Source organism: Miniopterus schreibersii, assembly GCF_964146895.1.
Source record: "Miniopterus schreibersii genome assembly, chromosome: 9".
Classification (NCBI taxonomy): Eukaryota; Metazoa; Chordata; class Mammalia; order Chiroptera; family Miniopteridae; genus Miniopterus; species Miniopterus schreibersii.
This window is the reverse complement of record NC_138118.1, coordinates 13972630-13988185: the sequence shown is the minus strand read 5'-3', so window position 1 is coordinate 13988185 and position 15556 is coordinate 13972630. Positions and strand designations below refer to the sequence as shown.

The 15556-nt window shown below is 52.1% G+C and overlaps 1 protein-coding gene across 1 annotated transcript in view; it reads right to left on the bottom strand.

Annotated features, from left to right (window-relative positions):
- Positions 1–15556, bottom strand: part of PLXNA4 (plexin A4) — a 404508-nt gene that overhangs the window by 76451 nt on the left and 312501 nt on the right. Inside the window, exons 6-10 of the mRNA XM_081147021.1 lie at positions 14609–14732; positions 13746–13899; positions 12416–12515; positions 9880–9994; positions 62–262 (exon numbers count right to left, since the gene is read on the bottom strand). Coding sequence (XP_081003147.1) covers positions 62–262; positions 9880–9994; positions 12416–12515; positions 13746–13899; positions 14609–14732 — 694 coding nt within the window. The remainder of the gene's footprint in view (positions 1–61; positions 263–9879; positions 9995–12415; positions 12516–13745; positions 13900–14608; positions 14733–15556) is intronic.

Below are 15556 nucleotides of genomic sequence, written 5' to 3'. Positions count from 1 at the left end.
GAACAGCAATGGGGTGGCGGAGGGGTCAGAGCTGCCCAGAGGCGCGGGGCTGGGCACTCACCGAGGTGTTCTGGCACTGCACGCTGGAGCTGTTGAAGCGCAGGGCGGGCACCCGCTGCTCGCTGCCCTGGATGTTGAGAATGCACTCGTACCCACGCTGCCCAGACTGCGGCTGGGGCAGGTTCTTGGCCTTCAGAGTGATGGGCTTGATCACCTCTACGGGCACCAGGATCTTGTCCACTCGCAGCAGCTGGGGGCAGTCCTGGGGACAAAGGGCACAGCTCAGGCTGGGAAGGGGGAAGCCAAAGGTGCAGGAGCCTCTCCAGACATAACCTGGATGTTTGCTCCGCTCTTCCCTCCCTCCCACACACACCCCCACAGATGGTCCTGGGCACAGTGCCCACCACTAGCCACTGTGCAGGAGGGAATGGAACTGAGAAATCCTGGGTCCCAGAGTCACCATCCTGAGGCCACTTCTCACTGAGACTGTCCCTGCTCTCTTCAGGTTCCATTTTAATGTATTCCAGACTCTGACACTCCTGGTGGCCTCCTCAGAGCACCCTTCCCGCCCTAGCAGAGACAGATGCTGGGCATTCCACTTCACTTTGGGCTGCTGACCCCTTTGCCTCCGTTCCAGGCTGCTGAGCGTTGAGACAGAGGAACCATGTGAGAAGATGAGCAGTGAGGCAAAGCCTGGGCTGTGGCTCTGAACATGAGCCTGGACCAGAGCAGGAGGGGCCAGCAGGACCTTCCATACACAGGCTGAGCCTGGCATTTAGGGATGTCTGGAAATGCCTAGAGACTGTTTAAATCCAGAAGCTTCTGACTTAACTCTGGGGTGGCATGAGCCCAGGGAAACGCCCCTCAGAGCAGATATACGCTGACCAGATGCTAGCAATGGGCACGCTCATCCCTGGAGCCGAGCAGAGCCTGGAGGACCTTTGGGGATGGAGGAAATGAATTTCTGAACCCTGTTTCCCTGGGGCAGTCAGCTCTGCCCAGGGAGGGCTGGGAGAAAATGGGGTCAATAAAGAATGTAGGTGCTCTGCCCAGCTGAGAGGTGGAAGGGGCCTGTTTCTGGATTCTTAGGAGCTGGTGGAAGAGTCAGTATTCCAGGCTGCTTGGCATGGGAGAGAGTGAAGATTTCTGTAAATACCAGTGGGCCTGGGCACCCTGTGCCAGGCAGGCCCACCATCCTCCTATTTCTCTTGCTATGGCATGTTTGGGGCATGTGAGACAGATGGCTTCTGGGCATGTTGGCTGCCACAAGCATGGCACACACATCCTTCCTGCGGACGCTGCTTCGTGGGCTCACTGCTGACTCCCAGCAGAGGCTGCTGGCTCCCAACCCTGCACCCTTTCCCAGCAGAGTAAGGCAGAGGAGGCTGGGGCGGAAGGGAAGATGGGAGGGGCCCAGGCCATCAGGCAGCTCGGCAGCTGTCCCTCCTGGGCCTGAAAGCAAATGAGAGCCCCCCTGTCACTGAAAGTGGGAGGGAAAAGACCTCTGAGCCCCAAGGCCTGCTGAGCTTCTAATGAACTATGGAACCCTGAGTGTAGCACAGCCCCACGTCAAGATTAAACTTCTTTATCTGTCCATTGGATGGAGCCCAAGGACCCATTCAGCTCTAACCAGTCCCGATGCCCCATTGGGGGTGGTCTCAGCTCCTTCCGTCCTGCATGCCCTGCAGCCTTGCTTCAGGGGAGTGAGGGCCCAGGGCGGTTAAACGGATCCCCCTCCCCTCCTCCAGGCTGCCCACACCTTTATCCTGAGGAGCAGGTAGGAGAGGAGCAGCAGATCCAGCAACCACTTCTGGGTGTGTACCCCAAAAAACTGAGAAGAGGGACTCAAACCGGTACCCCCATGCTCAGAGCAGCATTATTTGTACAGCCAAAAGGTAGAAGCAAACTGCTGTCCACCAGTGGAGGAGCGAGTGAACAAAATGCGATATACAATACAATGGAATATTATTCCTCCTTAAAAGGGGAATTTTAACACACGCTACGACATGGATGCATCTTGAAAATATTATGCTACACTTAATGTCACAGCAGGACAAATATTACACAGTCTCACCCGTATGAGGTACCTAGAGTTAAATTCATAGGCACAGGAAGTAGAATGGTGGTTTTAGGGGAGAGGGAAATGGAGAGTTAGCGTTTAATAGGCACAGAGTTCAGTTGGTGAAGATGAAAAAGTTCTGGAGATGGGTGGTGGTGATGGCACAGCAATGTGAATGCACCTAAAACTGCACATTTAAAATTGCCTAAGATGCCTGGCCAGACGTGGCTCAGCGGCTGAGCATCAACCTAGGATCCAGGGGATCGGGGTTCGATTCCTGGTCAGGGCACATGCCAGGGTTGCGGGCTCAATTCCCAGCGGGGGCGCGCAGGAGGAAGCCGGTCAATGACTCTCTCATTGATGTTTCTCTCTCTCTCCCTCTCTCCCTCTCTCTGAAATCAATAAAGATATATTTTAAAAAATTGGCTAAGATGGTAAATTTGATATGTATATTTTACCACAGTTAAAGAGAAATAGCAGGGAGGCAGGCAGCAGAGGGGGAGAGAAGGGGTGAGGCCAGGACCTGAACCCAGCACATGGCCCTGGGCTCTGGAGTGAGTGGGTCTCTGGAGACTTTGAGGCCCACATGGGGAGAGAGTCTTAGTAGCTCCATCCTGTGCCCCTGTCTCAACTGCCATCTCCACCCCAGAGCAAGATGAGAGTTCAGGGCACATAGAAGACAAGAGCGATTTTGTGAAAAAGGTGATGGTCAGGGCTGAAGAAGGGTGTGATGTTGAAGAATCAGGAGAGAAGATCTATGGAAAGTGGGGAGTTGTGAGCTGAGGTCCAGGCCAGCCCTGACTCCACTCTTGACTCTCTACCCTGGGCAGCCCTCCTCCCCTAGAGCACGGGGCAGGCCTGACCTTCCTCCTGCTACGTCTACATCTGCGTGGGGAGCCGGGTCCACGGCTGCAGCTGGGGCCAGAGCAGAAGCGCTGGACTCTCACCTCCATGCCCACAGCAAAATGCTGCTGCTCATGAATGGTGTGCTGAGGGTGTCTAGAATCTGCCAGTCTTCAGAACCAACCCTTCTACTTTGCAAAGGAGAAACTGAGGCAAGGAGAGGAAAAATAATGGCTCCATGTTGTCAGATGTGCTGGCAGCTGACGAACTCAGATGCCAGTCCACCTGTCTTTCCTCCCCTTGATGAAAGAGGTCAGTTCCTACTGGTGGGCAGGACCACCTCAGAATGGGGTAGTGGGTCAGCGAGGATCTCCCTGGGACCAGCAGGGCTGGGGAGCTTGGAAGTGGCGTGGAACCTTGCCTGGGGGCTGCACTGATTCTAGTCCAGGAACCAGGCTGAAGCATACGGCCCTGTAAGACTCTCACTGAGGCTTGTTATGAGTTCTCTAATGAGTCCTGATTGTCAGTGGGCCCATAAAGCCTTGGTTTGCATATAAAAAGGTTGGCAGCTCTGAGAGTAAGTTCATTAATAATAATTGGAGAGGCCCAGGGCTGGGCTGGTCCCATTTTCCTCTGGTGGCGCTGCTGATTGACCCTGGTATCCCTACTAATTGAAATGTAAAATGGCAATTTTTTCCTAGGCAACAAGGCATGAAGGGACCACAGCCACCACACTGCCCCTTCCATTGTCCTTTCTTTCCACTCCAGCTCTCAAAACTGACCTGCCTCATGCTGAGATCCCAGGTACAAACCACCCCTTAGTCTAACGTTCTGGGAAATTTCAGAGAAACCTTCATGTTTCTCCATGACCCAGGTTTGAAGCCCTGTTTGGAGCACTCCTGCCACAGTTGGGAGCTCAGGTCGTCCAGACCTTGTCCTTACCTTCGAGCTTCCTTAACTAGGAAGAACCTAGTTGGGGAATCATGTACCTTCAAGTCAAGTCTGTCTCCTTCCTGCCATTTTCAGAGCCAATCATTGCTTGACTTAACTAGGCGTGGGGATTAACAACTCCTTCCAAAGGCCATTTGGGGGATTCTATGGACTGCCATGTAGAAAGCATCTGGCACAGAGTGAGCGAGCAGTCAACAAATGTTTGCTCTTTCCCCATCGTTGCCCCTCAGCTCAGGCTGCACCTGGGCCCTCACTGACTCTCTTTTCCCACCTTACTTCTGAAGGATCCGTCTCTGCTGCTCTAGCCTGTGTGTTTTTGCACACACACTCCATGGGCTTCTGCTGCCCAGCTTATTCCACCCTCTCGGTTTCAGATCTTAAATGGAGTCTGACAATTTTAACAGCTCCAAGGGCCCCAAATACAAGGAGGGCAGGTAGGGAGGTCCTAGTTCTGTCCACTGTTCTCCTAACAGCAGTTCCCTCTTCTGGGAGGTGACATCCTGAACCTGCGAGTTTCATATGATCTGAGACACACCTCTACCAGCCAACCACGTGGCCTCGGGCAAGTCCCTCAAACCCTCTGGGGCTGGTTTGGATTAGAGGATTTTTATGGGACAATCATCATATAACCATTCTGAATCTCAGTTTTCCCATCTCTAAAATGGGGATGACAATGCCAGCTGAACTGTAGTATTCAAAACACAGATCAACTGAGTGCATGCAGGAGGGCTGGAGAACTTGCCCAGAAGGCGGGCCTCCTGGAAGTGTCTATTCACCTACCAGGAGGGAAGTATTTTAAAATTATACTAACTCGTATGTTGCAACCAGGATCATCGCCCAGGCTGGTGTGGCTCTGCTAGACAGTGTGGTGCTGTTAAAAATCCAGTGAACACGATTAACATGGCACAAGGGGTGCAAGAATTGAGTCCATAGCGCATCCCTCCACCTCCATCCCTTGACATGTATTTTCCCATGTGCTCTCTTGTTTCATAAAGAAACTAGGGACATCAGTTACCCCACTCCGTTCCCACAATGACAGTGAACAGAAATACTAACACCCAATCATCTAACCGACTTCCATCCCAGATGATTATCTAGTCCCCACATGGAATTCCTCAAAAGCATACTTCCCTTCTCTTCTCAAGAAAGCTATTTCTCTGAACTATCATTTAAAAGGGTCGGCTCTTAGAGGGTGGAAAATACCTGCATTTAGCAAGATTATTTGGAGACAAATGCGTACAGGAAGAACCAGGTTCCCTCGGAGGCTGTTTTGCCTGTGGCTACATTTTGCAGTTATAAGAATGCTGGGGGGTGGCAGTGGCTTGAGAAACAAGGAAATCTTCAATGTCTTGCTTGCAGGAGGCAGCTCCAGTGGCCTTGAGGTCACCTGTCCAGTCTGTGCATATTTTGGTCTCCACTCACATGCACACAGAAGTAAAGACTATATTGCTAACTGAGAATGAACCAAGCCAAAGTATGAAAGCAAAAGGGATGCTTTTCTGTCTTCCGTGCCCCGCATGTCAGTGGCTGCTTTATACCAGGTTTCACTGCATATGTAAATAATTGAACAGGGACATAAAGACTGCTGCCAGCTGGGAGGGAAAGGCTGCCTTCAGGGCTGGTGTTGCCTGGGGAGGGGTGGCAGGCTATGGATTTACAGCCCCCAGTGTGGTTACAAGATGAGGGCTCTAATTTTCCTAGTTGTTGTTACAGGAGGACTGGGGGACTGTGGTGCTCTGAGTGGGGTAGGGGGTAGGGGAGCCAAGAGTTGGGCTGGAGCAGCATCCAGGGGCAGCTAAGGAATAAGCGATTTTCAGGTCACCTTTCTCTTCTATGTCACAGCAGCCCCCATCAATTCCAAAGACAAGCCAGCTCTAGCCTCAGCCAACCCCCCAAATTTACACTCACCTTCTCAGACCCGTGGTGCCCAATACGAAAATGTAACGCGCCATATATTTCCTTGCTGTTCCCCAAGTTTATAATGCCATTAGCGTGATCTACGATGGGCTGGTTTATGGAGAGAGCAAAGTAATAATACAGAAAGGAAATACCCATAACCTTAAGGGGGGAGGGGCAGACGAGATTGATGGAAAGTGCAATTGTCTGGGGAAATGGCAGCCCGGTAATGGAACACCGGGATTGGAGCGAGTTCTTCAGCTGGGTTTGGCCTTGTTTTTCTCAAAAGAGGGTGAAAGACATGGCAAGGGTGGTTTTGTCCCTTTGGGTTGGGTTCCAGGAATGGCTCCTCTGCAAGAAGGGACAAGATGGGCTGGCCTGATATTTCCCTTGAGTCCAGCTGGGAGGTAAGTGCCCTTGGCCACCCTGCCTGAGGGTGTGGGGTTTATTTTAGCCCTAGGGGTTAGCACTGTCCTTGCCCTGCCAGCTCTTCAGTCCCAGAGGGGACCGACCCTTGGGATGGTCAGGTTTCACGGCATCTGTTCTGCCTACGGTGTCATCTCAGAGGTAGCGGGGTGGTAAGAGAGGTTGGGAGAGCTTTTCAAGCACAGCTTTGGAAATCAAATAGAATTTGTTTTGCCTTTTCTGATCTTACAGCTGTTCTCTGGAGTAAACTCTACTTGAACTTCAAGAAGAAAGGGGCTCTGGGAACCTTTCCTGGGCCTGTGCCCTGTGGGCCAGGTGTGCTCTGCCTTCTTAGCAAAGATCATCTAGTCTGGTGCTCAGAGAACAAAGCTTAGCTGCTGCTCACCTTGCCTTTCTGTTTAGATGAGAAATAACAATAAACTTGTCCATCGAGGACACATTTTTGTCAATGAACTTGCTTTTCCATGGGTGTTCGCCTTTGTCTCCTAATGGTCACTGTTATTAAGTGTGTGGGCCTGATGCGGTGTTCAGGTCAGCAGGCAGAGGAGCCTGGGAATGCCGAGGCCACTTGGGGACAAGTGGCTCCTCCCACTTGGTACAGGTGAGAGCATGGCCCTGGTCACAGCTGCCCGGGTGAAAGGCCATCCCATTGGGAAGCCAGGAGTCTCAGCAGATACTGGGAGGACAAGACTGAGAGCAGGAGAACCCTCTTATCCACCGCAGTTTTCTCTTGCCTCCCTCTCCCTCCTCTTTGGTGCCCAGGATCTGGCAGCTGATCTGAAGACCCAGGGTGGCATCACAATGCCATCATTAGTTGAAACAAAATCATTCTTTGTAACTGGAATACAGTTACTACAAACGACATATGTTACTGGGCACTCTATTTCTAATAATTGTAATTATGCTAGAATACATGCCATTAATATAATAACAACAATGATCGACCAGTTCTCTGTTCCAGACCAATAACTTCACCTGAATGCACTCTTTGTTGAGGGGGTGGGGAAGGTAATTCAACATGCCTGGTGACAGTCAACAAAGCCAGTGTTGAACCTGGAAGGTGCACAGATGAAAGCGTCCTGGAGCACAGGATGGTGCTAGATAGAAGAAAAGCCACCTGGCAGCAGCCCCTTGACTGACAAAAGGACCCTGTCTGTATCCCCACATTCGAAAGTTAAAAGGAAATGAAAACCCAGGCACTGCCACAAGGATCACTGGACTTGGGTTTCACTTTTGTTCCACGAGGGTAGGTCTGTACCTGGATGTCTGCAGGTGGCAGGCTTGAGGCTGAGTGAGTCCCTGTTAGGTAGCACTGGGAGACCTAAGCCTCGACTGGAACCCTCACCCTATAAGACCACTTTGTGGAGGGTGGATTTCTCTTAGAGGTTTTCCAGCTAATCACCATCTACCATTACAAATCATGAAGATCAGTGGCCCTTTTTCCACACCCCTAAATACAGATTTACAGATCTCTTATACACCTTTAGGTTTCCCACATGTGGGAACTGCTCAGGAACTGGGTAATGAAGGATGACTGGTGAAGCCTGCAAGAGTATAAGGCTGTGAGTAAGCTCATCCCCTGGTATGAACAAGAGACACTCGTATCAGGGGTTCCACAAAATCACCTTTAAATGTGTGATTTTCTTTGTTACCACTTATTTCCACTACCATTTCTTCCCAGAAACAAAAATATAGAAAACAAAACAACAACATAAAAAAAATTCAGCATATTTCCATTAGTAGCCAGGGGCTTTCTTTTAAAGTCCCTGACAATAACCTCCTTCCACTGACCCCAAATAGCTGGACCAGTCAATAGTCCACAAATATTTATTAACTTTTGTTCTCTTTGGTACATTCTACAGGAAGATGCTGCTACAATGACCAGCATGAGGGGTCAACGCTGGCTTCTCTATGTGTATTCAAAATGGCCCTAGTATTATTGAGCTGGATAGAGGGTAGGTAGCCTGCAAGCCTGGGCCAGAAGCACAGCCTCAAAACTCCCTTCTCCTAGGATAAATAAGTAGCCAAGAAAAAAGGAGCCGAAGTCAATGTCCTTCAATAATGTGTAAGTGAGGCATGGTGATTCCAAGCTATGCTGGAGCCTCTCACTGCAGTGGCCTGCCAGGCTCACCATGAAACGGCTCCCGTGAAATGGAAAGAACTGAAGGCCAGGAGTGGTAGGTTAGCCCATCTCCAGATGCCTCCATTGGCCATGTACCTCCAGGCCTCTCCCTTTCCCGAGGGTCCTGGCACCAAGCCCTCTGAGGTGCTGCAAATCCCCAGATAGCTCAATTGTTCCTGCTTTCCTTTTACTCCTCGGCCTCTCCACATGAGGAATCTCTGCCAGTCTGGAAGGCCGGAGAGGGGGGGAAAACCTGTCTCCACTCCCGTCAAGTGACTTGCAGGTTTCTGACCAAATAAGAAGAGGTGGCTTCCTAGGCTCTCAGTGCCTGGTGCTGGTGGATGAGCCAGCCCTTTGCTCGTGACCCCTTGCCCTGAGATAAAGCCTGAGGATCCAGGAGACTGTCCAGCCTTTTATCTGGGTCTTCATGCCAAGGATGTGCCCATTGGCTGCCAAACCCATATCTGTCCTACTGGCTTTAGATCCATTTTATCTTAGTCAAAGAGGAGCAGAGAATTGACACAAATGTTAGATTCACACTCTTACTTAAAGCCAAGATGTAACCTCTTTCCTCCTTTCCCTATGAAGGGACAGCCTTTGTCTGGGTCTCTTTTCTGGGTTATGAATCCAGAGCAGCCATTTCCAGCCACAGACAGATCCCGCCGTACAGGGGAAGGGCCTGATGTCTGGGCTCCCTCAACCCCTTCTCTGCAGGTCTATGTGGATTCTAAAGCACAGCATTGCAAAGCAACCACTCTGTTCAGAACTACCGGCCCAGGGGCGGGAGTCCCACAAGCACCGTATGTTTGAACAGCAGCAATCTCTGAGGTCACAGACTTGCATTCTAAAAAGGTAACAACACAGGCATAGAGTATTCCTATTATGGTGATGAGTAGTTTTCAAGGATAAGAATAAAGATTAGGAGGGACTAGAAACACAGTCTCTTAGCCATGGAGCCCAACTCCATCTCAGTGATTCCCAAACGGGACCATGCAGTGGAAGCCGAGGACCATGTCCACCCCCCCCCCACATTCTCCTCTAGTTGGCTGGGGTGGAGCCCGAGACCTGGTATTTCTAAGAGCTGCGCAGGTGACGCTGATGCTGCTGGTCTGGGAACCAGACTTTGAGAACCACTGCTCTAGCTAAGTTCATCATTCTTTCATTCCCCTTCCTCTCTTCCTTTTACTTAATTAAAAAAAAAAAAAAATCTCAGTTCTGCTCTGTGCACAGTGCTCAGAGGGACAGCTGAGTCTGTACACAGTTCTGTTGTGTGCTTATAATCATTTCTGGGACCCACACTTACTCATCTCTCTGGACTTGTTCTAGAACTCACCTGGCTGGAGTGGCCTGAGTGCACCTTTGCCTGGAACTGAGCCTCCGGGACAGACCCAGAGCCCAGGGGTCCCAGTGCAGACCTCTGCTTGCTTACTGCTTTCATAACGTGGTCCCTCGTGAGTAGGGGTTGGGAGAGGCAGGTGATCCTGCCGATTTTGCCCTTGTTTTCTCTACTTAAGGGAAGGCCTGTCTGTGTGTCTCACAGGCACAGCAAGCTGCACTCACCACTCTGGCTTCTGGGACCTACCTCAGGCAGCTTCACTCGGCCTTCCTGGAAGGAGCAAGTCTTGGGGTCATGGGTGCAGACGTGTCGGTATTTACACCAGTGGCAGCGGAATGGGCTCTCCACGCAAGACAGGCACCTGGGGCACAGAGGAGGAAGAGACACAAATCAGAGAAACTGGGTGAACCCAAAATAGGGGGCCTAAGGCCCTAGGGTCTAAGAAAACATTTTTTAATAGTAAGAGAATCCACCCTCAAACACTCAGGAAGAGCGAATCTCATACAAATCCATCCCTTTGCTCTTCAAGTCCTCAGCCAGCCAAGAATCTCTGGCTTCCCCCTTCTCACTCAGGTAGTTGACAACCCTGGTCCCCAAGGGCCTTATCCACCACCTTCCATTTCCATAGGACGGTACCCTCTTGTGCTGAATTGGGGAACAATAAGGCCTGGAGTAGAGGGGCTTGTCCAGAGATCCCACAAGATTTAGAGCAAACAAAGAAATTGAGTTTTAGTTCAAACTGACTCCAGGATCTTGGCTGATGAGCACCTACGTGGACCCGCCCTGGAAGAAGCAGACTCTGAGGCTGCTCTCTTAGTTGGATGGCAACTCCATCTCTACGCTCCACCCCCAAGAAACAAAGGCAACTTTACAAAAGCTCCTTCCTGCTTAAAAGCCCAATATGGTTCCGTCTTCCAAAGGGTAAGCCCCAAATGCCTGGTCATGCAGGCTAAGGCCAGGTCCATGTCCCCACCTGCGTTTGGTGCTTCGGCCATGAACAAGCTCTCCCAGGCCATCCTTCTACCGGGAGGCCATCCTCCACTTGGCCATCTCCTGCTCCCTCCCTGACCAGTGGAGAGTTGGTCAGACTGGGCCCTTACCTACCAAGCCCTTTGTTTATGTCTCTGGGACAGTACCGGCTTTGCTGTATTATAGTTCACTTACTCACTGTCCAGTTCATCTCCAGGCCACTAGGCATGACTCCTGGAGGGCAGGGATTGAGTCTTTACATCTTACTAATTTTTGATTACCTGTCTAATGAGTAACACGTTGCCTTGCACATAGTACACACTTTCAATCATGTTATGGACGGAATGGAAGCTTCTCACATGATTTATCTACTCCTTACTCCTCTGCTTTCTTACAGAGGCAAAAAGGGAGTGAGAGACTAGGCCACCAAGTGGTAAAGCCATGGGAAGCCCTGTGGCAAGAAGCAGAAAGAGAATCCAGTATTGAAACATTTGTTTTTGGCTGGGAGGTCTGGCCAACTCTTACTTGGGGCCCCAAAGAGAGCCAAGCTCAGACTCAATGGCTGCCGTAACCAGATAGGGAAACCCTAAAATTCCACCTATCCCCAAAATGTCTTTGGTTATGTTAACCAGTTTGTCCTATGTGGAGAGGAAAACAGAACAGCATATTAAAGAAAGCAGGGTTTTTGGAAATCAGGTCCTACAGTTTTCAAACTGTGCTCTATGGAACCCTGGGGGTTCCAAGTAGCTTTGGGTCTGTGAAGAAACAGACCTATGGGGTCCTTAGACAGAGGGGTTCCAGGCCCTCTCAGCCCTCAACTACAGTGGCTCTTACTTCCCTCTATCAGGTTTATTGAGCTTCCACACCTAATTTTGTTTGGAGAAAGGTTTCTATGGTGAAAAAAAATGACTCATACCTTTTCAGCCTGGTCCAACTCTATCATTTTACAGAAGAAGTAATAATATAGTAAGAGCAAAAATGTGAGCAATGCCCAAACAGTGGGCAGGTATATTGCTAACTGCTCTCCTGGTCACAGCTCTTTCAGCCCTGGCAGCTGTTTTGTGGGCCAACCAGAGCTGATGGGCAGGGACAGCAATCAGCACTGTCCCAGCCAGTGACTGCTCTGCAAGGTCAGTGCTCTTGCCATGTTAGCTATTAAATGTTTGGGTGACATCCCCAGAAGAACTACTACCTCCCATTGCAGAGGACCCTGGAGCACCAAGTGGTTAAATTCCCAGCTGGTCTGACTCCAGAGCTCAAGCCTCTGCCCCAGCACCTTACCTGGGAAGGGAAGCTTTACTCAAACAAGGCTGACCCAGATCCCCAGGCCACAGCCCCCCAGCCTTACTTTTCTGTTCCTCTCTGACCCTCCCCAGCCTGAGTCTGACCCACCTGCAGGGTTCTGTGCTGAGCTGAGCACATAGTGGCTTGCTGACTACCTGCCCTCACCGGGACATGGGGCTTCTCTCCTTCCTGAGACCCCCTCCTCCCACCCAGGGTGCTGACTGCTCCAGTCTTGAGGTGAGGGGTGCCTCCTCCTCAGCAGATGGTAGAAAGTGCATCAGGTTAGACAGATTCATGCCAGAGAAGATGTATGGGCCAGGGATTTGGAGCTCCCTGCCCTATGGGGTCTCACTGCTCATTCTGGCCTCTTTCCATTAACCCTGTGGGTACCAGAGGAGGGGTGAAGGAGGCCTCCTTGCAGGGTCCCTAGATGGTAACTCCTTTCAAACAGTGGTGGGTTCTTCTATCGCTGAAAGACTGTTGACCCCAGGAATAGGGAGCCGAGTGAGGCTGGAGGGGGGACACTTACGAATTGTGGACACTGCAGTTGTAGAAGACAAAGCTGGTGCTGGCAAAGGTCATGCCTGTCTCCTTTGACTTGAGCTGCAACTGGACGACATGGTGGTCCCCTGTGGGGCAGAGCCGGCCATGAGGTCAGGGGGAGGGCAAGGTCCCATGCTGGGGTCCCACTGAGAGTTATGCACCCTGGGAAAGGGGAGCCTGCTGGACCTGAGAGGGGTGTTCTCAGCTCTAACAGGTCTGACTCAGCAGGCACAGTCCCAGGACAACCTGAGAGCAGCTACAGACGGTGGTTCTGATCTATTCCTCCTTCTACACTGCTCCCCTGGCACCCACCCCACGTTTTCTCATCAGCTCCTCAATGTACACACACACACACACACACACACACACTCTGACTGGTATTCAAACATGCATTCATTCACTTGCGTGATGTCCATGCCAGACTCACAGAGTTACAAACACATTGATCAGCTACCAGGAGAAACGTGTCGCCTCTCACTAATGCCGCCACAAACCACGCAAGCGGCTTTGCGTGTCTGTGCGTGCACACGTGCACAGTTCCCATCTCTGTGAAGAGAGACCCTGTCCCGACGTCCCTCCTCAGGTGGGCTCGGGGCTCCACTCGGACAGGAGGCCCTGGAATCCTCAGCTGGCGCCAGGGAGGAGCCGGAGCCCATGTTTAATTCACAGCCCTGACCCCAGGCCCCCACTTTCCAGCCTGGTTCTGTGCTTCCCCGAGAGCCTCATTAATCAATCAGCTCGGAACACATGTGACAAGCCCAAATGGGAGGCCAACCTGGAATCAATCTGCCCAGCCGGCTCTGTCCCTCACCAGCATCGGACCCCTGTCCCTCCCCCGTCTCCCCCAGTGCAGCTGGCCGTGAACGGCAGCTCTGGGAAGGCAGGGCAGGGTGGGGTGGGGGTGCAGCGGCCCAGGGCCGGAGGCCCAGCAGTGTGGGCAGGGGGTAAGGAGTCAGACGACCCCCCCCTCCACTGCCCCTCCACGACAACCCTCTGTGGTCCAGCACAACACTGAACTCGACCCACACTGCCGTCCTGGCCTTGCCTCCACCCACCCTCTGCAGCTGCGCCTCACCCAGGATGAGCCTGACTGTTAGACGGTCACCTGGTTTCAGTGGCCAGTTCCAAGGGCAGCGAAGGGCACCTCATCTCCCTCGCCCTGCAGCATACCCGCCAACCCACACCCCTTCCTCTGACCCTCCCCTCCGCAAGGCTCCCTCGGTCTCCCCCACGTCTGTCCTGAGTGTCTGTCGCGAGCTCTCGTCCAGCCAGGAGGAAGGCCACGCCACCCAGCTTCGCCTCCGGGGACCGCTCACCGTTCTCCGTGATTATCCGGGGCACCTCCTTCGCCGCCGGGGAGTAGCACTGGATCTGATTGCCGACCACCAGCCCATCCATCTCTGACAGGTCCTCAAACGTGCAGTTGACGCCCGCTGACAGCTCCGGGACATTGTATGTCTCCAGGACCAGCTGTGAGCAGCCCGGCAGAGGAGAAAGAGGGGGAGCAGGGAGTGGGGAAGAAGGGTGTGGCATAAAGGAGGGAAGGCAGAGAGCAAAGGGAAAGAAGAGAAAACCATAGGCATAGTGACCTAGGAGGACACCCAGTTTATTTCAGGAGCACGCCGAGAGGTGGTGCCATGTGAAGAGCCGGGACAAACGAAGCTTTGTTACACATGAACAGATTTGGCCCCTGGACACTGAATGTGTCGGGGACTTGTACATAGTAAGAAAAGTGGGCAGGGCTGAGGGACTGCTGATCAAGTGATCAAGCTCTTCTTCCACTGTCCCCAAGTTTGGAAAAATGGCAACAACAACCACCCAGTGCCCAGTGCAAGAATGTGGGAGCCATTTACCCGTCTTCCTCTGTACATACATCCTTCCCATGCTAGAGAAAGATATGTTCCCCAAACTCTCCCTCTCTTGTCATCCTTTGGTCATTTTTGGTCTCACAGTTATCCCTGTCTTTCTACCCAATATGCATAGAGCCAATATCAATATTGCTGTGCATGTCTCCCTCTTCCAGTCCCAGCGACACCTTCTTTAACTTTCTGGTCCTGCTCTCAAACTGCGTTTCTGGCCGGCTTGGGCCCAGCTCTCTGGAGGGACATTGGGCTGCAGCCCCTTTTGGTGGAGAGAGGGTTCTTCCCATGCCCCTGGACCCTGGTCCCACTGCCCTTACCAGGACATTGTACTGAGAAACAGAGATGTTGCTGGGATGGACAGTCAGCCGGACACACTGCTTCATCTCAGAGGCAAACCTGTGGGGCTCTCTGGACCGCTCACAGCGCTCCTTCCGGGTGCACCTGGTGGGAGAGACCAACGCGGGACTCAGGAGAAGGCGCCTGGGCCGGGGGGGCTGACACAGAGGCCAGTCATCGCCAGTGGTTCCCAGGACGTGTCCAAACTCAACGTGCCCAGGACTGAACTTTCCACTTCCTTCCCCAGCCTGGTCCTCCCCCACCATGCCAGAGCTTGAAAAAGATGGTAATTCTCATAACCAGTTGCCAAAAGCAGAAACTTGAGGGTCATCCTAAAGCCCCCTCACCTCCTTCTCATTCACACGGAATCCCAAAGTCCCATCTATTCCACCTCTCCACTCAGCCTAGGACCTTGTCACTCTCCCCGCTCCTTAGGCAAACTAGACTTGTCCTTTCCAATACACCATAGACTCTTTCAGACTTCCTTGTCTTTGTGCATGTCAGTTTGTCTGTCTGGGCCGCCCTCTCTCCAATTTCCCCTGTCCGACATCTACCCACCCTTCCCTTCATGGTTCAGCTATTATGAACCTGCAACACCTCTCCCCTCCCCACTCCAGGCAAAGCTAAAAGCACTTTGGAGTCTCCTACAGTCCAGAACATCTTAGATTACATGACAATTATTGGGCTGAGTGCAGCCCTCACCTGCCAAGTGCGAGCTGCCCATAAGGAGAAACCGTGCCTGACTTATTTTGGAATCCCTTGAAATTCTCACGTCCAGCAGACAGAGGTAAAGGCAGGTGGGTGGGAGGGAGAGATCAAAGGAGCAGAGTGACTGGTTCACAGAATGCTCTGGAGCCCGACTGCCTTGGATCAGAACCCCAGCTCCAGGGCACAGGGTAACTGCCACAGAAGGGTTGCTATCATTGTTT